Here is a 26,145-nt window from a genome sequence, read left to right on the forward strand (position 1 = left end):
CGCGTCGCCGTTCCACTCATTTCCAGTGCCAGTCCTTTGATCACGACCGAGTCTGCGATATATGACAGCTGACTCACAGCGGCGCCTCGCTCATGACTTGCGATGACTTGCCAGGTTAGCAATGTGAATGCACGCGCGTGCCTATCACATCATCTCCAGCATCTGCCGCCTGCGGTTCGTCATGTCGGCACAGGCGCTGCCTTGGGCCGCGATCGCCCCTCTGCCTGCCCGTCGCGGACCCATTTCTCCAGCCTTGCTAGCCCCAAGTACACCACGCGGCTCATGCGAGTATTGCTAGAGAGCGGCAGTCGAGCGGTGTGAGAAAGCAATTCCCATTCTTTGGCCATGAGGTTGCCGGGAAGACCATGGGAGGCTGGATACGCGCCCGTTCTCACATGCCGTCCGACGGGCACACAGTATTGGTCCACCTCAGGCGAACGCGAGAGCAGGTGATGTTCCCGATCGGCGCTTGAACGCCCGCAGCTACCTGGGCGATATAATAAAAGCTCCAAGAGAACCGACAGATATCCACGTGAAGTTGTCACATCTGTCAGGCATCGTCAGGCATCCTCAAACACCTGGGCAGTCTTGACAGCACAAACTCCCCCACGATGTCCCAACAGTAAAATTCAAACAGGCGATTGCGCAACCGTTGACTAATCGCTGCTTCACGTAGACGGCACACCTTCACATGAAAGCAACGACATCGGGGAATTGTTGCATTTCTTCTAGCCCGCATCCTTCAACTTCTAGTGCATCAGACCGTTAAGCGGGCATCTAGCGTCCCTCTCCTGGTGTGTCTCAGATGCAGCGACTTGGCCGCACGAGTAGTAGTCCGCATGCCCTAGGCAGCTCGGCTAGCGGCAGATCTGGAGTGAATGGGCGCGGGTGCACGGGCGTGTGTCGCGGGAAGCCATGACATGCTGCACCTGGGCATCTCGAGGCTCTGCGAAAGTGGGAGAGCCATCGCGAAGTTGACATTTCCATCTTTGACTTGACCTCACCCCGCCGTGATAACCCGAACGCGCATCGCACCCCGTACTCGCCACCCGTCGCTTTCCGTATCGCCAGTACCCTGATTACCAAGAGCGCCAGGCAGCACCAGCCCGACACCCTGCCAGCGCATGTTGAGACAGCATAACACAATCCTCTCGCCGCAGTCCAGCGCGCTGCAAACGGCCGCAGCATCACTTTTCAGCTAGCGACCTTTGTCTCCACTCACCCACATCCTCGCGTGCACCACCATGGCAGGCCCTCTAGGCAACCCCAACGCCCAATTTTCTGGCCCGCCCTACATGCATCCTTTCCGCCCCGCCTCTGCCATGAGCGCAAACCGCTTCGACGAAGGCTACTCCGAGGACACGAGGAGCCAGAATGAGGGCGACATGGCTATGCGCAGCGACGTGCGCTTGACCGACGCCGAGATGGACGCCGACTCGCCGTTTGCCCTGCCCGACTGGGTCATGAACCTGAGCGAGAACGAACGCAGTGGTGAGTAGCCGTTATAACAACCAGTATATATGCGCTGACGTTTCGTATAGAATTCGCATACGCCATACTACGCTCGCTGCGGACCTCCTCGATAGCCGGCATCGTCGAGAAGCTCAACCCACTCCTGCATCTCGACCCTGTCATGTACCTTCCACCCGAGATCACCTTCCAGATTCTCTCATATCTCAACCCCGAGACGCTATTACGCGCGTCAACACTATCCCGCTCGTGGAGAGAACGCGTGCTCGACAGCCCCTTATGGAAATTGCTTTTCAGGCTAGAAGGCTGGAACTCCAACTTCCCACAGGTGCGCGCATACGAGGAGGCGCAAAGACAGAAGCGCGCAGAGTTCAAGGAGAAGGAGCGGAAGACGCGACACAGAGCCGCCGAAGACACCGATTACGGCAAACCATCCCACAAGAAGCGCGTGCGAGAACGGCAGTTGTTTGGTGACGGGGCCGCGTTGGAAAATGGCACACAAAACATATCAGAGCCAATGGCCGTTAGTGGCTCTGCGGGCAATGCTTGGGGCGAACAACATGGTGCTGTAGAGGCTGATGACAGTCCATCTGTCAGGTCTGAGGATAAGATGGAGGGCATCTCCTTCCACGGTGCATCGCCGACAGCCTCGCCCACCGATGTGGCACGCCGAGAAAGAAGACAAGGCGCGGTCACCGAAGAAGCGTCACAGACGAGCACCTCCGCGGAGACCAACGGGCCTCCGATACACCCCTCGCTCTTGCTCCCCGGCCCAGAAGCAAGGATCAACTGGCAATATCTCTACAAGCAAAAGAGGAGGTTAGAAGAGAACTGGAGCACTGGGCGGTATTCCAACTTCCAGCTACCACACCCAAACCATCCCGAGGAAGCTCATACCGAGTGCGTGTATACCATACAGTATTCTGGGAAGTTCCTGGTGAGCGGCAGCAGGGATAAGAGCATCAGGGTCTGGAACCTAGACACTCAGCGCCTTGTACACCCGCCACTCGTCGGCCACGCAGCGTCCGTGCTGTGCTTACAGTTCGACGAGCGCCCCGAGCAAGACATTGTAGTCTCTGGTGGTAGCGACTGCAGAGTCATCTTGTGGAAGTTTTCCACCGGACGCATCATCAAGGAAATCGAGAAAGCGCATTCTGAGTCAGTCCTGAATCTCAGGTTCGACGATCGTTATCTGGTGACTTGCTCGAAAGACAAGACGATCAAAGTATGGAATCGCAAAGAGATGCTGCCAACGGACGATACCTACCCTTCATCGACAATGAAGTCGGGCGCTCGCTTCCCGTCTTACATTATCAACATGCAGGAACACGTCGAGAGCCAACACCTCCATTTCAAACCCCTCCTTCCGTACAGCCTGATCATGACTTTGGAAGGACATGGCGCTGCAGTCAATGCCATACAGATCCTCGATGGTCAGATCGTCTCGGCATCTGGAGATAGGAGTGTTAAGTGCTGGGACGTCCGCACTGGTGCATGCACGCGAACCTTCTCGGGCCACACAAAGGGTATTGCATGTGTTCAGTTCGACGGACGACGCATCGTTAGTGGCAGCTCGGACGAAAGTGTACGCATTTTCGACCGCGCAACCGGGGCTGAAGTAGCCTGCTTGAACGGCCACAGTAATCTTGTGCGCACCGTGCAAGCTCAATTTGGCGACCTTCCCGGCAACGAGGAGGAGCTCGAAGCCGAAGCGCGGTCGATTGATCAGAACTACTTCGCAGCACAGGCTAGTGGCCAGCTCACGGGTCAGAACCTCAGCAGAGAACAGCGACGAGCTCGTAACGCCGGTTCTCGCGACCCATCAAAGGTTTTCGCCTACGGGGCCAAACTACCACCAGGCGGCGGCGGTAGCAAGTGGGCGCGCATCGTATCCGGCTCATACGACGAGACCGTCATCATCTGGAAGCGAGGTCCAGACGGAGCATGGGAGAAGTCGCAAACCCTCCTCCAAAACGACGCCGTCCGAGCAGCCGGTGGCCGCCCCCGAAGACCCGTCAACCACGCAGCCAACGCAAACCACCCTGCCCAACCCCCGAACCAGCAAGCAAACCCCCAAACCGCCGCGCAACAAAACAACTTCCAGGCCCTCGCACAACAAGCCCAGGCTCAAGCCCAAGCAGCCCAAACCCTCGCCCAACAAGCCCACGCCCTCCACGCAGCATCCCAAGCAATGCATGGCCCCACCGCGAACGCCGCCAACGCACCCGCAAACACAGCAGCCACCGCCAGCCCAGCTCCTACAGCGAATAACCCTCCCACCGCAAACGCCGCACCCGCACAGCAAGGGGCCGCTGGCCCTGCCAACGCTGCACCGCACCACCACCATCACCATCATCACCACCAGCCTCACCCCCTCGCCGCGCCTCTCACCAACAACGGCACCAACTCACGCGTGTTCAAGCTGCAGTTTGATGCCAGGAGGATTATCTGTTGTAGTCAGGATCCGACGATTGTGGGCTGGGACTTTGCGAACGGGGATAGGGATATTATGCTTGCTAGTCAGTTTTTTGGAGACTCTTATTAGGTGTAGGAGAGGGTCTGGTGGCTTTGAGTGGCATTCTGGTGCTTCTGGAATGTGTTTGAGGGAACTTGGTGATGAGGGATGGGGTTTATTTGTATGATGATTTATGTATATAGGGGCATGTTTGCATCGCATTGGGTGGATCGGGTTTTGCAAGATCCAGTTTGGTAGATCAATTCTGCCGTCCGTTAATGACATCTTAGGTTACATTTACATTCCTAAGTCCTTAAGCCTTGATCATAGCATGTCTATCGTGATAATCATTATTGAGGCTTATGCATATACCCAGAAGGTTTGATTGGCGCTGTGAACGCCAAAACGCCATGAAGTGGCTGTGCTTGCTGCAGCCCTCAGCTGAAGTTCTTAAACATTCGACCGCGCCCTCACTACCTGCGACTTGCAACTCCAAAAACCAGCTCGCCCTTTGTGAGGAACAGTCGACTCAGTTTATACATAGTTTCGCGCCTTCGAAAATGTCATACAGGACGCGATCCTGGGTTTGGGCTTCCAGCCTCAGCTCCCTCCCATTCCGCCTTGACAAGTTGCTATTCTGGTTACCCTCTGCCTGGAATTTATCGTTCGGTTTCTGGATGCGATACACCGTCGACGGTCCAGGAGCTCCTCCCTCCATGACTACTGTGCGTTCGCCAAGATTGAAACTCGAGCGTCCGCTAACTTGCACAGACCGGAAACAAGTATGTACATCGGCCGCTGGAAGAAGAGAGACAGTTCCGTTTGCTCGAGCTACATCCTGGGAATCCTGGAGATGCTATCAAAACCACCTTGGTCACAAGCGATGTTCGAGACAAGCCTTCCTACGAAGCAGTATCCTACTGTTGGGGACCCGCACCGCACAGAGACGCCATCATCCTAGTCAATGGTAACGATCACAAAGTAGGCAAGAGCCTTTATGATGCTCTTAACAGTTTCCGAAGACCACAATCAATTAGAGTACTTTGGGTCGATGCACTATGCATCAACCAAGAGGATGTAGAGGAAAAGATGCATCAAGTTCGGATGATAGGCGAGATCTACACAAACGCCGCTAGTGTCCTCGTTCACCTAGGCCAACCCACTGCACAGACTGAAACAGATATGCACAACCTGCAGTCTTTCCTGGAACCCTATACACAAAGGGAAGACGCGCCCTGGTCCCACATCCCGATACCGGAGCTGGAACGAAGCATAAGCAGAATTCTGACTAGAGTTTGGTTCGACAGAATGTGGACAGTTCAAGAGGCAGTCCTAGCGCGCCACATAGTGTTGCAGTGCGGCCCATACCAGATTCAGTGGACGACTGACTTGCGTACCCTGAGGTCGTTAGTCTTTCGCGTCAAGTCTGCCATCGTATCTCCGCTCTACAACCTTCACAAACGACATGCGGAGGAGCTCGATTGGACACCTTTGCTATATATGCTTGAATACCAGATGAGGCAGGCTGCGCGTAGGGAACATGTGGTATTGCAGCGGAACCTTCTCGATGTGGCTTTTGACTTTCGACATCGGCACTGTATGGACCCGCGCGATAGGTACTACGCTATCCTTGCCATCATCGAGAATGAACGAGGGGGTTCATTCGATTTCTCTGCCGACTATACGGCGAGTGCGGAAGAGGTGTATGAGCGTTTCCGGGCTGCGGTTCAGCAGGTCAGTGAGATAGAGGATGTTCCGCTTGCTTGAATTTGCGAAGTGTGAACTACTGCTCCCAGAAAGTGCGATAGCAACAGATCCGTGAACGCGGGAACGATCACTGCAGTCGATATCAACAGTATCAAAAGTACCTTGAAACAGCCTTTATAATTGCGATCTTTCTCATTCGAGTGTATCACTGTATGTGGGACAAACATGTATTGCGGACATTATGAGAGGCCCGCTGCTCGATCTGTGTCATCGCAGTATCAGTGGCGTGTCCTACGTACAGGTGAAGAAAACCGTCATCAATTAGACAAGATCGAAGTACCGAGCCGCGATACCGGCGTTTCTGAGCGCCCCCACACTCGTCTCGATTAATGGGAAGAACTTCTTTCCATGGTCATGAGCTTGAAAGCCGGGGTTGAGGAGCAGTTTATCCAATCTGGGATCTTTGTACTGTGCTTCTTTTGTATGCTCATTCCATAATGCGGAACGAAACCCCTCTCCTTCCTCGTCATAGTATTGGACTGGTCGTAGATTCGCTGGTAGAGGTCCCAATAGTGCCTCGCCGGTTTCAAACCCTGGCATGTATGACTGGCCAACAACTTGATAGGTATCGCCCCCCGTCTGACGAAGTAGGATGGTAGAATCGCACCCAAGAAGTACACAGACTTTATCACCGGGTCTGGCGGATAGTGAAGCAATTCCAACGGAACCTTCTGTCGAGACGAAGAATGACCGATTGCGGCAGATGCCTCTGACCCTGGCTTTGTATTTGTTCCAATGAGACAAGGAGTTAAGATCTTCGACTAATGGGGAATTGGTTGTCAATATAGACTTGAATGTTTGCATGGCCGACTTGAACTCTGGGAGCTCTTCGCGAACCGGGATCCTGGTATGGCGGAAATTTCCGCTACAAAGCGCATCACACACCGCAGATAGCTGAGATATCTCTTTGTCATTCGAAGTGGCCGAGTTGGATATGACGATCTTCCATAGGGCCGTTAGCATGTTTTGAGATACATCCTCGCCGTCGCCGAAATGCATAAGTTGTACATGCTTTATTGTCGCGACAGCCACACCAGCGACACTCAACGTTCCTTCTCCTTTGCTAGTTGCAATCGACTTGAAATAAGCGCTTGAATTACTTGCGCCTCCGAGATATCTTCTCGTTTTTAGCTCAGTTGACCAATCTGGGACCCATGTTGGCATATGGGAAGGGGTGTCTTGCAGCTCACACTGCTGGAGTATGGATAGATTCCTCATGTGATTTATGAATCGTATAGTGGCGTCTGAGTAGACAAAAGCTACATCCTGAGTGTAATCTGGGATAATGTCCATGTTTTGTTGATGTGGAGTAAGTAGGCTCAAGATGCCATATATCTTGTCCCGGGGGTCTGCGCACACAACTTGGGCAAGGGCGGATCGTGAATGTTGGAGATAATACACACTGTTGGTGCAGGTTTCGTATAGCAGCAAAATGCGGGAAATAAAACTTGCGTATTGATCTCCAAGTGAAGCCATCACTATGGTGCACTCCATATAGATGAAGAAGAAGGCATTTTTAAACAGGTGCCAAGGCATAGATTGCCTACCACAACAAATGATTGCTTGAGTAGCCAGCCCGATCTCTTGCCGAATCCAGAGACGTTCAAACCACTGTCGATACAAGAGACGCCTGACAGCATGGGCTTCCTGATCTCGAAATCCGTTCGTTAGTAGTTCTTCCAGCATACTGGAGGGCGGATTGCTGATTTGCACCTTAGGCGTGAATGTCAAGTGGATCCAATCCACTTCGATGCTCGAACCGATCTGATGCATCATATCGATGGCGTGCAAAGAGTCATCTTCTTCAGGTCCAATCCATGCAACGACTTGACATGCTGCCCGGTAGATATGGCTCATTAAAGTGACTTGGTAGCTTCGTTCCGCCAGATCACTCTGGTTGATGCAAACTGCATCTACCCATAAAACTCGGGAGCTGTGAACGTCTCTGAGATATCGTAGCGCGGTCGCCAAGTTTTGCGTGACCGAAATGGTGTGTCCTCGGGAAGGACCGACAAGGATGGTAACCGGATCGGCTGGCGAGCCCCAGACGTAGGATAGCGCTTCGTAGTTGGGAGTGCCGTCCAAAAGCACTTGCTCCAGTTCCACGTGGAGATCATCTACAAATTCGCCAGGACTGAGTCTCAGGAGCCTTGTGTGTTTGCCTGCTTCAGGAAGCGGAAGAGCTGAGTATCGGTATGGGAGCATGGTAGATTGGAAGTGAAAGAGGTGACGCTTCGGTTGGACGTTTTCGAGACGGGGGATGTAAGATTGTTGCGCCGGTGAGGCTAAGGAGCCCGAGTGTTTTCTTGTAGCGTCCGCGGCGGTAGTTGTGAAGGACGAACCGAACCAGATGTGTAGGCCGGTTCGACGTTATCTTGGAGGGATTGATCATGAGTGAGATCAGATGGAATCACGGAACATGCTTCGCGCCCCAACTTAAGTCCAGCGGGGGTGTGCCAGTGGCTGCAGAGGTAGGCATCAGCAACCGCTGCGTTGCTTGTCAGCTGCAAACTATGATGTGAGCGAATGATAAGGAGAGCTCATGCGTGTAACGTTGGTGTCGTGTTTGATTGGCGCTATGCTTGCGAGAACGCCATGCGGTGGCGTTGGAGCTCTCACCGGAAGTCCATGGGTCCAATCACGGGCGCAGTCGTATCTCTACGCATAGACAAAAGCCTTGCCAGGCCTCGGTTCGACGAAATTCGACCATCCCAGCCGCAGCCTCAGAACGAAGTACCATGCCGCGACACAGCTGTCATAGCCCTTCATGGCAAGTTGCAACCTTTTATATCAGATCATTAAGTACCCGACGTACTCGTAACGGCAAAACTGACGGCGGTGCATGAGCAAATCCTACATAGGTACACCACGGTCAATACTGAAAATACTCGGAAACGCGTAGGGCACTGCTGAAACAGCCGTTCTTCTTGGCACAGTATTCAGGATACCTGAGCGGAACGTCTCTCATATATGGCAAGCAATTGGTGTCGTGGTGGTCGTGAGGGTGAGATTGTCCGTGACGCGTCGAGATGCGCGTCATCGGAAATTGGCCAAACCGCCAAGCTTGATCGGCAGCATCCCTGCAGCTCCATGGCGCCGGATGCTCGAGCAGCGGAAGCCGCGCCCCATCTCCAGCTGACAGCACTCAAGATGGACCCAGTCTACATTTCTCGTTTGCCCTGCACCGGTTTGGCCATACATTCACTGTAATTTTACGTACTGCCTATCGCTATCGGATACAACCTTCGCTATGCGCATCTAGCGAACCCCCATCATTCTAGCACATCTACGAGAGCGAAGCCCACCATGGTTGTTAGATCGGCTTCAGGAACTCTGGGCGGGGTGCCCATGAAGCATGTTTCTCTCGTGACAGTAAGCAAATCTTCGTCGCTCTCATTGTATACGTCGAAGCTAATTCATGTGTAGCTTATATTCCAAAACTCTGCCCTCATCCTGGTACGATTGCCATCCACCGCGAACCACTACCCCAACGCGATCGAAGAGCGTACAGAATATGCGGATACTGTGGAAAAGCAAGCAGGGAGTGAAAGTGGCTGACGCGACCCCAGGTTATGCATTACTCCAGGATAATGCCTCTGACTGGAGAGCAACGATACCACGCAAGCACAAGCGTCTTCCTAAATGAGGTCATTAAGCTCGCTATAAGCTTGACTATGGTACGGCAGTCGGGTTGAGAGGGATGAAATGCTGTTAGGCTCACGACCGTCCTAGGCATTACACGAGATGTCAGGCAACCTTCCTTCGAACACGACGATCCCCACACTGTTCCGTACCCTGACGACCGCAATTTTTACGAACGAGAGCTGGAAGCTTGCGATACCGGCCGTACTATACACGATACAGAACTCGCTCCAATACATCGCTGTCAGTAACCTGGACGCCGCGACGTTCCAGGTGACGTACCAGCTCAAGATCCTGACGACGGCTATCTTCAGTGTGTTGATGCTGGGCAGAGCACTTTCGGCGCGCAAATGGCTATCGCTTTTGCTTCTCATCATCGGTGTATCCATCATACAAGTACCGCAAGCGACTGCGCCGTCACCACCACAAGCGTCGGGTGCAAAGCCATGGACTAAGACGCTGGAGCAGCTGCACGACCTTGGTGAGAATGTCGCAGGGCGGCTAGGGAAACGGTCTGGGTCATACGAGGGCATACACGCGGATCGCGCAGCCCAGATACCCCACATGAATTACCGGGTTGGACTCATGGCTGTCCTGATCTCCTGCGCGCTTTCAGGCCTAGCCGGAGTTACCTTTGAGAAGATCTTGAAGGACTCAACGAGCGCCAAGCAGACGCCGCTCTGGGTCCGCAACTGCCAGCTCTGTTTCTGGTCGCTCTTTCCGTCGTTGTTCCTGGGCGTGATATGGAAGGATGGGGAGATCATAGCGAAGACTGGATTCTTCGTCGGCTACAACTGGGTGGTGTGGACGGCTATCGGCCTTCAAGCAGCTGGTGGCATTGTGGTCGCGCTCGTCATCAACTATGCCGATAATATCGCCAAGAACTTTGCGACATCGATCTCAATCTTGGTTAGTTGCATTGCAAGCGTTTACTTCTTTGACTTCAGGGTGACGCGATCAGTAAGTCTCTAGTGCCATAGTGAGGCTCATGATGCTGACCATCGGCAGTTCTTCTTAGGCACATGCGTCGTGCTGTTCGCGACCTATCTTTACACCAAGCCTGAGCGGGGCTCGCAATCGTTGCCAGTCAGGATTGCCGATTTCGAGAAGACTACGGTGGATCGCACCATCGATACCAACAAGCCGCGGAGGTCATCAGTGTATGAGGCTGCTCCAAAAGCAGCACCGGAGTCGCCCTCTATAGAACGGCATTCCCATAAGCGAGATGCTTGAGCTTTAGTAATTTAGGGACCATTGATCGAGACGCAGATGATCTGCATGCATAACTCACAGAGATCTAAGCGCTTATTACTTTCCTTGATCGAGGATTGCCGTTGAGTGACTCCGCCAAATCGGGATGTGGCACGTCAGGCCGCGACTTCCTCCATCGTCACTTCCCTCTCATCTCAACTCTCACTTAACGCCCCACTCTAGATTCTGGACTTGTCCCGCCACGCCTCCACCGTCAAAGAGCCTCTGATCAAGCTACTTATAGCAGTCATGGACGACGACCACTATCCGCATGATGGCTACGAGCAGTTCGGCGCTCCCCGCCGCATGTCGCAGTACGACATGCTTCGGCCTCAGTTCAAGCAGCCTGGAAGACCAGTCGCACCTCGGGATCGCTATCGCGCCACTCAATATGACGACCCCCAGTATGACGTGGTTGAGGACGATAGTATGTACGACCGAGGCCAGCAACTCGATTCATTCGGTAAGTGGTCCCCTCGCTTCCGCAACTTCTTCGCTCACACTTGCAGATGACAGAGTGCTTCGACAACCGTATCCTGACTTCCAGCGGCAAGCGGCACAAGGCAAGAAGAGATTGTCAATTGCACCAGGTCCTTCCACGTTCTTTAGTAATGCGGCGCCTACACAATCGCAGCCGTCTTACCAGATTCGTGACCAGGATATGTATTATGAAGAAGGTACTTTAGCCTGGACTGCAGAGAGGCCCCTGCTGACTGAGAAGCCGAGTACCATGCGCGTCCTGAGCAGGCCATGCGAGGTCAAATGAGTGAGTCGAAAGCACCTCTGTCTGCCTTGGGTGGCTGTGGCCATGCTGATCACCGTCCAGGTCGCTTTGCCTACAATGCCGCTCCGCTTCAAGAGTCCAGTTCCGACATGCCTCTCGGCCCGTCTTCTAGTCCAGCTCTCAGGGCAAGTCAGCGACGTGCCGAGCAAGTCACTGATTTCGGACCTCAACACGGCTCACAGGCCCCACCGTTCGAAGGCGACGGCCATGTTGTTGCTGAAGAGTACCGACAACAACATGAGCGCTCCCATGGAAAGGCTGCACTGCCCAGTCTTCGACCACCTGCTAGCCAGCAACGCGTACCCGCCGCACAGCACAGAGGCGACCTCAATCCTCCGCATCATCGACAAGCTCCCCCAGAGCCGCAGACTTATCCAGAAGATGTGCCTAGCGCTGCTCCCATGTGCCAAGGTATCCGCCTGGTCCCTGTCACTACCCTACCAGATCGTCTTCGAACGGTGTTTCCTTACCCGAACTTCAACGCCGTACAGTCCAAGTGTTTTGACCGAGTCTTCAGGACCGATGACAATTTCGTACTTGCATCCCCTACTGGCAGTGGGAAGACCGTCATTCTCGAGCTCGCTGTCTGTCGAGCTGTTGCCACCAACGCGACCGGCCAGTACAAAGTGGTCTATCAAGCACCGACAAAGGCTTTGTGTGCAGAACGCCAACGTGACTGGGAAGCCAAGTTCAACAGGTTGGGTCTCAAATGCGCCGAGCTGACCGGCGACAGCGACCTTGGGGATCTACGCAACGTACAGAGCGCCAACATCATCATAACAACACCCGAGAAGTGGGACAGCATGACCAGGAAGTGGAAAGACCATGAGAAACTGATGAGACTCATCCGCGTCTTTCTTATCGATGAGGTGCACATACTCAAGGAAGATCGTGGTGCCACGCTTGAGACGGTCGTTTCGCGGATGAAATCTATCGGCACGAATGTGCGCTTTGTGGCTTTATCAGCGACAGTGCCCAACTTCCATGACATTGCGGCATGGTTAGGGAAGAACTCGTCGGAACCAGACATCCCAGCCGCCAATGAGAAGTTTGGTGAAGAGTTCCGCCCAGTCAAGCTGCGCAAGCACGTTCGAGGCTTTGCATACAACTCCAGCAACGAGTTCGGCTTTGAAAAGGTGCTTGATGCCAAGATCCCTGAGGTTATCGTTTCTCACTCACAGCGTAAGCCGCTCATGGTCTTTTGCGCAACCCGAAACTCCACAGTCAGCACGGCAAAGCTGATAGCAAGCTGGTGGGTCTCGGCATCAGACCGAGATCGCATGTGGAAGCCTCCGTCTAAGCCACCCCTGCTGCTTAACAAGGAGCTTCGAGATACCGTGTTTTCCGGTGTAGCCTTTCATCACGCCGGACTTGATCTCGATGATCGAACCAAGATCGAAAAAGGTTTCATCGCTGGCGAGATCAGTGTCATCTGCTGCACATCCACGCTCGCAGTCGGAGTCAACCTACCCTGCCATCTCGTCATCATCAAGAATACCATGGCCTGGGGTGCGGAAGGAATGCAAGAGTACTCGGACCTGGAAATGATGCAGATGCTGGGTCGCGCAGGACGACCTCAGTACGATGACTCAGCTGTAGCAGTCATTATGACTAGGCAGGCGAAAGTCCGACGGTACGAAATGTTGGTCACGGGCCAGGATCTTATAGAGAGCAAACTCCATCTCAATCTGGTAGATCACATGAACGCCGAGATTGGACTTGGAACTATTAGCGACCTAGAGTCAGCTAGGAAATGGCTAAGAGGTACATTCCTTTACGTCCGACTCCAGCAGAATCCCAGTTACTACAAATTGGACGGCGCTCGAAGTGGCCAAAGCATCGAGGAGCAAGTTGACGACATATGCTTCCGCGACATCACACTCTTGCGCGAGACCAATCTTGTGTCAGGGCAAGAGTACTTCCGATGTACCGAGTTTGGCCATGCTATGGCACGGTACTACGTACATTTCGAAACGATGAAAGTCTTCATGGAACTCGGGCTGAAGTCAACTCCCTCGGAGATTGTAAGTCACACAACCTTGAAGCTACTTGCAGGACGTCACTGACACTCATACACAGCTCTCCGCCATCGCTCAGGCTGTTGAGTACTCTACAATACGCTTTCGTCAAGGCGAAAAGGCATTCTACAAGCTGCTCAACAAGTCCGCTTCGATCCGCTGGGCTATCCCTGTCAACCTTGATCTACCATCGCAGAAAGTATCTCTCATCGTACAATCCGTTCTTGGGTCTGCCGATATCTCGTGGGAAGGCGAGGCCGGCAAGCATCGTTCTCAATACACGACAGAGACACAGATCATCTTCAAGAATATTGGCAGTCTGATTCGATGCATCATCGATTGTCAGATTGCCTTAGGTGACTCCATCAGTATCCACAGTGCTCTCATGCTTGAGAGAAGCTTAGGCGCCAGAATCTGGGACGATAGCCCGCTCCAAATGAAGCAAATTGGCAGTATTGGCAATGTCGCTGTCAGAAAGCTCGTCAATGCTGGACTGAAGTCCATGGAAGATCTTGAAGGTTGCGAGCCTTATAGGATCGAAGCACTCGTCGGTCGAAATCCACCTTTTGGCCTCGACGTGCTCGAGAAAGTCCGGTCGTTTCCGAAGCTCCGCGTCTCACTAAATGCTCAACCTTCAACCGTAAGTCTGCGATCTTTCTTTGAAATGCATGTTCTAATGGCTATTCAGGCAATCAAAACCCACGATGGGGTCAAAATCCAGATCAAGGCAGACATTGGCTTCATCAACGAGCAGCCGCCCCAGCGCTTCAACAACAAACTCATATACGTGTGCCTTTTGGTGGACACTTCCGATGGCCGCAAAGTGCACTTTGCTCGCATCAGGTGGGCCATTACGATCTCGGTATTGCGCTGTACTAATCTTTGTCGCAGTGGCCAAAAACTTGGGTCTGGCCAAAGCCTCACATTCCCAGCGCTCTTGACAAACCCCGACCAGTCAATCAACTGCTATGTCATGTGTGATGGCATAGGCATGTATTGTGGCTCGATTCTGGGAGCTACGACTGACTTTTACTAGCTGGCAGTATGCGTGCCGCCGCTGTGAAGCCCCAGGTCGCAGCCTCTATGTTCCCAACCCCAAAGCGCTTGGAGTCAGAGCGGCCAGCATCACACCAGTCTAACATGTCAAAGCGCCGCACGGATACTGCAAGGCCGAGCAGAAAGGTGTCCGCCACCAGCGATGACTATGGAGATGGTGATGTGGATGATGATGCTCTTGTCAACGCTTCCTTCCGCGATCTTGACTTTGATCACATCGAGAACTACGCCGACCCTATCGATTCTATCACACGGAAGAATACTGCGAAAAACAAAGCGACCAAGAACAAGGATGACGTAAAGAGCAAACGACCGATTGCTGCTGCTGAACAAGACGATCCGGAGCCAGTACAGCTAGCTAATGGAAGGTGGGCTTGCAATCATCCGTGCAAAGATCGAAGTGCATGCAAGCACCAGTGTTGCAAGACTGGCATGGATAAACCATCGAAGAAGAAATCTGTGGCCAAGCGCGTACCATCGGGCGAAGATCGACCTGAGCCGACGCAGCAACCACCGCCGCCGAAAGGCAAAGAGAAGCAAACCAAGCTTCAGCTCACAGCATCTAAGAGAAAGATCTCTGCCCCGATTGACGAGCTCGATCTCACGCAACAAGAAAAGAAGCAGAAAGCCGACTATGGCACCAACGGACCTAGGGACTACCGTGGCCTTCATCAGCTGCACAAGACTATCCAGGGTAAAGAGCTACCTTCCTCTCTTCATTCCGTCATGTACAAGAAGCCAGCCTATTGCTACTCCCAAGGTGGCGAGCATAGCCTTGACTTTATGGGCCCTTCTACCGCTGAGCCACGTTCGACTTCTAGCGATTACGGTGAATTTCAGTTTGACGAGCCATCAGCCGACTTTGATCATCATCAGCATCAGTCTGCGCAACGAGACCCACTCGGTGACACACAAGAGCCGGAAGATTATATGGACTACGAGCTTGCAGCTCCTGTAGCCTCCCACGAATCTGACGCCTTTGACGATGACGACTCTGTCCTTCGAGAGGCTTTCATTGGGCTTGCAGATTCTCAAAATCTTCAAGAGATTCGTGAAAGCGACACTAATCCCATGCAGCCCTTCGAAAACGTCATCGACGATGACTACCTGGGTTACGGAGAAGGTGACAAGCAGATGGACTCTAGTTTGATCAATTTCGAAGATCACGTTCCGCAAAAGCCGGAGTTCAGTCATCCCGATTATCCTCGCAAAGCACAAATCAAGTCCTCTCGATCGCCTTTCTTTGACAGCGAAGACAGTGCCAAAGCCGAGATTGCAAATGCCATACCCGCAAATGTATTCACGTCGCCAAATATGCAACAACGGACGGCTACGCCACGCGAGCAACATACAGCCGGCGACCAACAATACGCGTGTGTCGACGGCGAGGCGGCAGGCATATTGAACATGTTCGGCGATGAGCCGGCCGTTATCTCAGCAGTCGCGGAGAAGCCGGTACCCGAGGCTTTCAAGGACCTGGAGCCGTGGCTGTTCCAGGAGTTCGGCGACATCGTGGAACTTGTTGATGACTAGAGGTGCTATATCTGGATTCACTGCGGTGCAATAGATAGGCAATGTGGACATGTATGGGGTGGCGAACGTAGTAAGTGCCAAATCTGGCGACCTCTAGACATCAACAATTGTTTCGTCTTTCCAAATCGCTTTATTCTTTTCTGGTTCTGCTCGTCCATTCTGTGAGGTTGTCTTCCATGTTCAGATCCAACAGCGAGTATGCAATGCGCTCCCTAGTCACCCCTAGACTCAACAGGCGAGTTGGCAAGGCTGACCAAAGCAGCAACAGCATCAAACTCTTTCGCTTTCATCTCCCTGGCATCTTCCTCCTCCTTGACCACAGTCTGCATCTCGACATCTGGCAGATGCGACAGAAACCACCGCCACTCCTCCAGCCCATCCGCATACTCAGACTCAGCCTCAATCCCCCTCTCCGCCAAACACCTCTTCATCACCCTATACCTCTCCATCATCCCAAACGTAATCACCGGCACAAACACATCCCCCGACCTCCCCAAAACACACCCACTCAACCTCGCCCTCAACGCCGGAAACATACGATTGAACTTCGACGCAAACGCATTCCCCTCGCGCTCCACCCTCGGCGGCAAATCCTCTCCACCCCTCCCCTTGATCACCCTCCCCACAAACGTCTTATTAAACGCGTCCCTCACCTGCCTACTCCCCGGAAGCATGATCCCGCGCTTCCGCGCCTCGACGATGGAGAGCTGGAAGTAAAGCTCGAACCACAGTTCCTCGGCTTCGTACCATAGGCTCACCGAACGGGCTTTTAGGCCCGCGCGCCCGTAGATCTGGTTGCGCCAGGCGTTTATCTGAGAGATGTGGTGGGGGTTGTGCCAGTCGATGAGGGAGTGGGGGATCTTGCGGAAGTGTAGTTCGGTTGTTTTGCGCGGGGTGGTGCTGCTGTCGCAGATCATGAGGAGGAGGGATGAGTCTTTGACGCCGAGGGTGGCTTTTTTGCGGGGGCCGCGGGGGACGAGCGTGGATTTTGAGCCGGATGTATTGCGACTGGTACTTTTAGGCTTTTCGGTGGTGACTGGGGCGCATCTTGGTGAGGTCTTGAGCTTCTTGGCTGGTGCTGTGAGGGTTGGGTTGGTCGGCTCGTCTGCGCAGCGTTTGTGTTTCTGTGTGGTGATGGAGATGACGGAAGGCTGTGACTGGGGCTCGAGCTTCATTGTCTGGGTTGGGGTATGAATCGAGACGTGGATTTCGGAAGCACCTCTGATCCCTTTGCGCAAGGTAGGCATCTTGCTTGTTGTGGGAGCTGACAGACGGAAGCGGTACGTTCAGTGGCAAGATTGGACACTTTGGAGTCTACTTTGTCACCAGAACATGACTTAGCGAAATTGTGACGCGATGGAGAATTCTGAGTTGTTTACCTTGCGTAGCTTACTCTCAAAAGGTTGGAGCGGTGTTGTGTTGCGTCGTTTGGATGGTTGTGGACAAGAGCCAGGGAAGTCTGAACGAGAGACAAGATGCAACGTAGAGCCAAGCTTACAAAATTCTGCGTTGGCGAGTGGTGACTGGAAAAGTTTTCATGGGAAGCGCGGAGGTGAAAGAGGACGCGCAGTGTACGCGTTGTTGTTTACACTCGTCGATGACGCCGCGCAACCGTCAACACTGGCTATTGTCGTCCTGATTCGGAAGAAGTGAACGTGAACAACAACAAGACCAACAGACTCAAGAAGTCTGGAACGGTGATATCTGACTGAGAGACCACAGATCGTGAAGGATACTCGTGGTGACTGCGCGCTTTTGACTGACGTCACCGCAGCAGTCAAAAAACTCTCACTTTCACTTCCAGGAAGCAAATAGACAAAATGCGAATTTTCATGACTCGGGCCTCGGACCGTGTGCAAAGGTTTTGGCTCATAGCCCGATGGACAGGACGGAGGCCACTTGTAAAACACGTTCTTGACAGTAGCCCATCATACTACATGCTGATAGTGATGATCGGGAAAAGTTTCCGACCTAGAATGCCAGTCCAGGCGTGCTACGTGGACGCAGTGCTTCTTCACTCCCTTGCTCGTTCGTTCGCAGCACTCGCATGTAAGGTTCCGCCCGCAATGTCTGTCCGCCACCTGCAGTCTCCATATCAAGACGAACTGACGTTATCTCAACGTTGTGGTGTTCAGAATGACGACGAAGAGCATTGAAGGCTGGAGCGCAGCCAATAATGACTGCCATCGAAGTCTCGATGACGGTCCACATTTGCAACCACTTTGGGTCTGGTATCTTTGGCAGACCATCTTTGACGCTGACTTGAACGACACGAAGCGTGGCGAAGACCTAGCAGTAGTAGTGTCAGTATATTCATTTGAATGCGGGAAATGATTCGTTGGGCACATACTATGCAAATCCAACCGCTCCCGAACAGGACGAAGATGCCGAGCTTTTGAGCCCTAGGTAGCCGAAGGTTCCACGTCATGCGAAATGGGAGGAACATTACTGTACTTGTCAGCAAGGGCCCGTGATTGATAGGACTGGCAAAAAAACCTGCAAGATCACCAGCTACATCTACTGCGTACGCGAACCATAGGCTGAACTGTGCGCGTTTCTGCTCATTCGGTTTCGCGCACATGCCGTAGTTGTACTTCGCCTTTTGGTCGTCGCAGACGAAGATGGTTGTCATAGCACTTCCCACATAAGACTGTTCGAGTGTTAGTAATGAGCGCTAAACGATGGTCATGCGTCTTCCTTACCGAAACACAAAAGGCCAAGATCGTCCACCACATAATGTTATACTTTGGCGAGGCTTTGTTCAATAGAAGTCGGTATAAGGCTAACAGTGATAGCTTTACTGCTGTTAGAGACGAATAGTACAACAATTGACCAGCCGTCAGCCATCGATAGACCATTCCTGCATCGTGAACTGGATACCGTCAGCATGCCGCTTTGTCTGCGTATGGAAAGATGGTTGAACGCACGGAGCCCTGGATACAACCGCGCCTCGCCTCTCTGAACACGCTCGGCTCGATAAAGCGGGTCGTTCTCCTTGAAGAACATGACGAGCATTGCGACGTAAAAAACATAAGATAGACAGCAAAAGAAGTCTTGCAGCTCGAATGTTCTCCGCTTGGATAATCGAATGGCAATGCGCGCGGCGAAGACCAAAGACGTTAGAGTCAGCATAGCGATGTTGATGCCTTCTAGTTCGCGTCTGCTCATCGTTGCTGGAGGTGCATTCTTGTCCCAAGTGACGTCTGCAAGTTGTTGGGACGTCATGGTGCCTGTTCTGGGTATACCGGGATTGTGTTGTCAAACATCCGACGCGTGAAGCGTTCCAATACTGTATTCCGTCAGGTATTCCGGTGCCCAGGTGTGAAGGGATCGATGAAGTAGCGAAATGTTTACATCAATAGCACCAGCAGGAACGTGTGGATACATCAGATCAAGTATTTGATATCTGACCGCTTGCGAAGCGGAGCCACACGATGAGTATTCCCGTAAGCGCCCGTCTACCTTGATAAGACTGATCTGCCGTACAAGGTACTTTTGTGACGTGGGTCTGTATTACTGCATATCTCACGAAGACCGGTATTGCACAACCCAGTCGCGCAGACCTAACGCGCACTGCCATCGTGCGACCAGTCTAACAAAAGCTGTAGAGCTCATGGTCGCCTCGTCGGTAACATTCGATAGCGCACCGCTTTGGAAGTCTCGTATCGAGCCACTTGAGGATGTCGTCCAGCGGGGCCTGGAGGTACCTGCAGTATCGTTCACAGTCTGGTGGGGGCGATGTTACCGAGAGTAAGGTTCTCATTTCCAGGGTCGTCCCGCCTCCGCCGCTCGGCCGGCACAGCCATCCCCGTTCCGAGCATCCTTCTGCTATCAGAGCGCATCGTAGGTCGATTTTGATTCATCTCCTTTTCGAAATCAATGTTGTTGTGGCCTTGAAAGTGCTATGGGCTGCTTGTTCATGTAAACTTCATAGCGGCGACGGATTGCGAGACGCGACTTCCTCTGAACCGCACTAGGATAGATTAGGAATAGCCGGCAGCTCGTCCCATTCCGTGCAGGTTACGGCAAGGCTTCGCTCACAACATCGCCACAATCCCGCAGGATCCAACCGTCTTCTTGCAGGAGGCTTAGCATTGCGCCAATCATCGGACACGTACCTCAAATTAGATGCTTACAGCCAAGCGAGGTGCAGAAGGATGCGGCGCACTGGTATGCTGTTAAAGAGGCCCCCAAGTGAGAGAGCCCCGGGCCCCCCAGACCTCGACGCGCCATTGGGACCCAAACGCGCAGGTTATTGTCACGAACGCGCTGCCAAGTGACCTAACTAGCACAATTTATTGCAGCCATCAGCAGCGATGAAGGTCACATGTCTTGTTTCCATTGCAGCTCTTGCAGCTGGTGTGAGAGCGCAAGCTAGCGGCGCTGCTTTTGAGCCGCAAGACTTCAATATCACTGCGGCTCTCGAAAACCTCGGCGTCGACGTCTCGGCTCTGCCAGAACCTGCGAATGCACTCAATGCCCGTGTCTCAGATGCGCAATGCTCACATGCTGTAAGTTTTGTCATAAAATTACGAAGTTAGGGTTGCGCAAGCTGATAGACTCTAGTGTACCGCGTTGACGATACTCTTCGGCACCGACAAGGTCTTGGCTGAAGGAGCAACCACATACAGTAACTTCACCGGAGGATACTGGTCTGCTCAACAAGGCTTAGTACGACCATCTTGTGTGTTTAAACCCACGAAAACAATTGAGGTTTCGACACTCGTGCTCGCGGCTAGATTATACCGATGCCCCTTCGCCGTAAAAGGCGGTGGCCATGCCGCGTGGGCTGGTGCATCTAGTATCGAAGATGGAATAACGGTATCACTTGAGGAATTCAAGCAGGCTGTCGTTGCTTCCGATAAGCAGACAGTCGATATTGGTCCTGGTCTTCGATGGATAGACGTCTACAATGCTGTTGAGAAAGACAGTCTGAGTGTCGCAGGAGGACGTGTAAGTTTACGCATCTGCGCCAACTTTATGGTTCTGCCACTGATCATAGAGCTAGATGGCCCCTGTTGGCGTGCCTGGCCTTATCCTCGGAGGCGGCATATCCCACTTCGCGAGCAAGCGCGGTTGGGCCTGTGATAACGTGGCGAGTTTCGAACTCGTGACGGCTTCGGGTATTGCGATCAACGTCAGCGCGACCACTTATCCTGATCTATACTGGGCACTGAGAGGAGGCGGCAACAATTTCGGAATCGTGACAAACTTCAAGCTTGACGCCTTTCCTCTTGGCCAGATGTGGGGAGGCCAGCGGGTGTATCTCGAAGATGCATACCCCGCGGTGCTTGATGCGATTCATCAGTTCACAGTCTCTGGTTCTGTCACGGATGAAGACGCCGCCCAGATTGTGGTAAGTGCGCTGACACACTCCTCGTGTACGGAAAGCTGATGTGTCTAGACCTTCGCCAGCGCACCTGGAATCGGCAAGGTCGCTTTCGCCAACCTTCATTATGCCAAGCCCATTGCCAACGCGCCTGTCTTCTCCGTTTGGAGTAATATCACTGCCATCGATGACACGACTGGCCTTCGCCCAATGTCCGGCATGGCCGATCTCCTCAATCAGGGTGCTCCTGCTCCTGGTGCTTTCCAGACCTGGTGGGGCATTAGTTTGAAGATGGACAGATCATTGCTCGAGTTCATAGTCGATACGTTCTATACGCAAGAAGCCACCGTCGCCGACGTCGAGAAGATCCTGCTCATCATGGCTATCCAGCCCATCACCGAAAGCGCGACCAACGCCATGCAGAAGAACGGTGGAAATGCTTTAGGCATCGATCCAGCAAACGGCCCATACTTCGTGCTCAACTTCAACGCTGCCTGGAACAACAAAGAAGACGAGCTCAAGTTTCACAGTGTGATTGCCAACACCATCAAACTTGTGAAAGCGGAAGCAAAGCGGAGGAACCTGGACAACGACTTTGTGTATCTGAACTACGCATCCGAATACCAAGACCCCATCAGTAGTTATGGAGCGAAGAACAAGCAGCGGCTAATAACAATATCGAAGAAGTACGACCCGAAACAAGTCTTCCAGTACCTCCAGCCAGGTGGATTCAAGCTTGTCAAAGGCGCGCCGAACCCGAATACTCCGTACGTACCAGTCGCCATTTCTCATGAGCTCTAAATGAGTCATTGTTGACGCATGCTAGTGGCTCGTAGCTGCCTAGTACTGGGATGGTGATGGAAGGAGAACACCAGAATTAATTGCCCCCGATGGGCGAGGTGCAGGTGCCGCCTGTAAGGGGCACTATTACAAAAGACCGTTAGAGCACTTCAAACCTTCTGGCCCATTTTAATGTGATGAGCGTACTTGGCGCCAGTTTCCGTAGGACTGGCGTGTGCTCCTCGATGCAGCCACGCGGTGAAAGTGCTAGTTGTCACGTGATCGTGGCGTTCACCTCCGAACGTGAAAGCTTTGCGTTGCCTGAGCTGACTTCACAGGGCGAGTGGTCTCAACACACCAAAAAAACACACTCACAGAGTAGTACTATCAATGATGCGCAGCTTGCGAGACGTGCAAGTGTCGACTGTATCGCCTTCCAATCTCTTTGCCAAGGCGCCCTAACGGTTCAGTCCTTGCGGCTCGACAGCGCGACATTGCCAGTACCGTCCACCTCCACAACTTGTTGATTTACCGACAGCCAAGCCTAGGCCTGCGACTATGGCGGCTGCATTTCAAAAGATCATTCACTTCGCGCTCCTCATATCCATCCTACTCCACGAGCCTACCTTCAAGCTCTTCGTCAATCTGCTCGTCAACGCACACATCTTCTCGCGCATTACTCTCGACATCATATGCACCCTGCTCCATGCGCACTTCCCCCAGGTCGCGTCCTTCACCACGGCCACGTTTCGCGACCTACACGCTTTCGTATCGCAGCGGTATGAGTGGGTGATATCGCGACTTGCGTCACTGGGATGTAGTGGGCTGGTGTATCTGGCGAGCTGGACAATCACTTGGCTAAAGGAGAGCCCGCGATGGTTGTGTGAGATGAATGAGTTCATTGTTGCTACCGGGGAGGGGGTGATGTGGAGACTGCAGGGCGATGATGATGGGAAGATGATGGAGAAATGGTTATTGGCAGCGGAGAGATTGACGGAATCTTGTGAAAGGGTACGGTCTGAAAGCTGAACAGACTTCGACAAAGCTTTGTTTAATGCTTTGTCTTTATGCTTTGATGAGCAATGAGGGGCGCAAAGTGAGAGCTTGGAATTGTATTGAGAGACTATTCATTGACTATGATATTGTAGAACAGGATAAGACATTATGCTATTCTGTGGACGTGAGGTTGAAGGAAAGGTGCTGGGTATGATACGTGCAGAGATTTCATGAGCTTGAATAAGTGCGCAAATGATAACATGGCTCGAGAAAGCTGAAGCGCGGATTGCAACGCTAATCCTGCACAGAAAAGAAACTTAATCGACGTCGCCCCAGAAAGTCGGCGGGATATCTGGAAAAGGTAAAGGGAATCCTGTAGGAGACGAATCAAATGGATTGGCGTCGGCCATTCTTGAGAGCCCCTTCTTCCGAGTCGTCCCTCTTGCGCTTAGCATTCGTGACTATTGTACCAGGCTGATCGGTCTCCGTGTGATGTTGCGCAGGCGTACGAGCGTTGATACCATCTGAAGCAGCCCGGTCTGTTTGGGCCTGGGTAGGCGTAGGTGGAGGGGGCGGGAGTGGATTCGTGAGAGGTTGTTGAGTGGGTCGTGCTGCAGGCCTCGCTTCGCGCTGCTCAGGTTCCAGACTCCAATCAATTGCTGAGTTCAGAGCCGCCAGCCGATCGAATCCTCCAGCCATAGAGCGCGGGCCAGAGGGTGGATTGGACGCCGAGGCAGTGGTTTGAGATTGCGCATGCGGCGCAGCTGGCGATGCTGAATTTGCCACTGTCGAACGAGACCGTGTGCGTGTGTTTTGGCGAGGGAATGGGCCGTATGGCTGAGTCTCTTCGAACGTTCGGGCCAAAGTCGAGACTCCCATGACATCTCGCTCGGTCCTCCGAAGTACACCTTCCTCAACATCGGTGATGTGAGCATTTCCTATTCGTCGGTCGTTCATCGATGGTCGGAAGCTGACGCTATGGCCAATATCCATGGCCGATAACTCATACCAGGATACCCAGGATGTAATGCGCAGAAGTGGAAGACCGGCTGAATTACGTGGTGTTGGCCGACCTTCGAGATGAATCAAGAGATAGCGTATGTCTTTTCCCATGTTGTCGATCTTTTCTTGGAGCTTGCCGTTACAGCTGGTAATCCTGAAGCCAGTTCGAAACTCTCCCTCCACGCCAGTGACCACAACTCTGCTGGTCTTCGAGCTATGCAGACCTCCAGGTGTGGGTGCGGTCTTTCCATCTCCTAGGTAAGCGTCTGGATCGCCGGTTGGAGCTGATTCATGGATCTCCCAGATTTCCCCGACCGTAACACGGGCGGCATCGGCGAGTTTCGTCTTTTGGTCTTCTCCCTCGTACACTACTTGCAAGCCTGTCGCCCGCTTCCTAGTCTTAGTGTTTTCGTAGAGAGGAAGATTGCTCTGACGAGCAGCCTTTCTGATCTTGTATAGAGGATGAGAAGGATCGTCTTCGAGAGTTGATGTCTGGCTCTCTCCAGCACGGTCTCGAATCTGCTCGGCAGAGTTGTCTTCGTCGGAATCCCAAATGCCATCGTCCAAGTCAACATTAGCTGAATTTAATACACGTTACACACGCTCTAAACGCTTTATTTATAATATAAATATTTATATATTTTATTATTTATTATTTATTTAATATTTTATATCTTCTTTAGTATTATTATTTAAGTAGCTTATATATTTTTTTATATCTTTACTTATATATTATATAAAGTAAGTATAGTATTTATTTTATTTTAGTATTTAATATTACTACTAAAGTAGTTTTAATATATAAGTAGCTACTTTTTATAAGTAAGCTAGTATACTAAGTATTTTATTTAAGTTAATAGCTTATATACTATTACTTACTTATTTTAAATAAAAGTTTAAGCTATTAGTATAAAGTCTAAGATATTAGTATAACTTATAAAAAATATAGTAGTATTACTTACTTAATAAAGTATTTAAAAAGTAGCTATATATTCTTAAACTACGTAACTCTTTAGTATATATACTTATATAAAAAAGATACTAAAAAGCTTATAAAATTACTAAATACTTAAAAGCTTATTCTTTATATAAAAGAGTAATAGTAATAATATTAAAGAGAATATAAGTAGTAATAGTAATAGTAGTATTATTTAAGTTCTATATAAAAGTAATAAAAGACTAGAAAAGTAGAAAGTATACTATCTTATATATTATATATAAGAGAGAAAGTAAAGTTATAAAAATAAAGCTTCTATACTTTCTTTTAACTTATATATATATAAAAATCTTAAAATCTAGTTTTATTTTATCTTATAGTACTATAATAACTTATTAATAATAAGCTACTTACAACTCTTATAATATATATAAGATATATAATAACTAAATCTACCTATTAAATATAGAAGAGATAAGAAAGAGGTTAGCTAAATTTGCTAGTGTGCTAGCAGTAGTTGCAAGATCGACCCGAGAATTCCTGTTGTGCCGACTCGCAGTTGTAGTATCAAGTTGAGAATTTGACATGCGCGACGCCGACGATCGTTCGTGACGTTCCGAACTGCGAAGACGTACATCATCATGCTCGGTGGACGGCAGGGCCTCTTCAGGGTCTGGATCATAGTAAGAAATGTCTGCCTCTTCTTGGCGCTGGGAGGCGGTCGGTTGACCCCATTCCTCATGCGTTGTGCGCGAACGGTCTTGGTCGTTGTTCGGTCCGTTTCGAAGGTTACGTGGGGTAGCTGACCTCGATCGAGTTCTATAACGCTCCGGGGACCAGTGATCGCTCATCGCCCATCGGTTTTGTCGCTGGGGGCGTTCTCCGCCATTCCCCGATGATTTGTGGCCTGACTCTATTATGTTGTCAGATCTGACGCCATGGAAAACAGAAAAGCCCTTCCCTACCTTTCCCATGACGTTTCTTCGTCATGATTTTGTCGCTTGAATAAGAGCGTCAGGCCCCTTTACTTCCTCAGCTCCGCGTTGTCTTGTGTACCAGTTGAGATGTCAAAGGCTTTGTGTGTGTGTGTGTGTGTGTGTGTGTGTGTGTGTGTGTGTGGGTTGC

The 26,145-nt window shown here is 51.8% G+C and overlaps 5 protein-coding genes across 5 annotated transcripts; all 5 read left to right on the forward strand.

Annotated features, from left to right (window-relative positions):
- Positions 1–1,244: 1,244 nt before the first annotated feature.
- J4E83_005457 (uncharacterized protein) lies at positions 1,245–4,015 on the forward strand (the record flags this gene model as incomplete). Its single annotated transcript, XM_049332376.1, has 2 exons — positions 1,245–1,491; positions 1,542–4,015. The coding sequence occupies 2 exons, from the start codon at positions 1,245–1,247 to the stop codon at positions 4,013–4,015; spliced, it is 2,721 nt and encodes a 906-aa protein (XP_049188827.1).
- Positions 4,016–9,436: 5,421 nt separating this feature from the next.
- Positions 9,437–10,567, forward strand: J4E83_005458 (uncharacterized protein; the record flags this gene model as incomplete). Its single annotated transcript, XM_049332377.1, has 2 exons — positions 9,437–10,243; positions 10,343–10,567. 2 exons carry the CDS (start codon positions 9,437–9,439, stop codon positions 10,565–10,567), a joined length of 1,032 nt encoding a protein of 343 aa, XP_049188828.1.
- Positions 10,568–11,347: 780 nt separating this feature from the next.
- J4E83_005459 (uncharacterized protein) lies at positions 11,348–13,435 on the forward strand (the record flags this gene model as incomplete). The annotated part of the gene is made up of 2 exons (XM_049332378.1): positions 11,348–11,351; positions 11,412–13,435. 2 exons carry the CDS (start codon positions 11,348–11,350, stop codon positions 13,433–13,435), a joined length of 2,028 nt encoding a protein of 675 aa, XP_049188829.1.
- Positions 13,436–14,355: 920 nt separating this feature from the next.
- Positions 14,356–15,976, forward strand: J4E83_005460 (uncharacterized protein; the record flags this gene model as incomplete). Its single annotated transcript, XM_049332379.1, has 2 exons — positions 14,356–14,362; positions 14,424–15,976. The coding sequence occupies 2 exons, from the start codon at positions 14,356–14,358 to the stop codon at positions 15,974–15,976; spliced, it is 1,560 nt and encodes a 519-aa protein (XP_049188830.1).
- A 4,316-nt stretch (positions 15,977–20,292) lies between these two features.
- On the forward strand, positions 20,293–22,106 carry J4E83_005461 (uncharacterized protein; the record flags this gene model as incomplete). The annotated part of the gene is made up of 4 exons (XM_049332380.1): positions 20,293–20,487; positions 20,543–20,929; positions 20,985–21,332; positions 21,381–22,106. The coding sequence occupies 4 exons, from the start codon at positions 20,293–20,295 to the stop codon at positions 22,104–22,106; spliced, it is 1,656 nt and encodes a 551-aa protein (XP_049188831.1).
- Positions 22,107–26,145: the final 4,039 nt, after the last annotated feature.

This window comes from Alternaria metachromatica (assembly GCF_023757995.1).
Source record: "Alternaria metachromatica strain BMP 0045 chromosome Unknown scaffold_10, whole genome shotgun sequence".
Classification (NCBI taxonomy): domain Eukaryota; kingdom Fungi; phylum Ascomycota; class Dothideomycetes; order Pleosporales; family Pleosporaceae; genus Alternaria; species Alternaria metachromatica.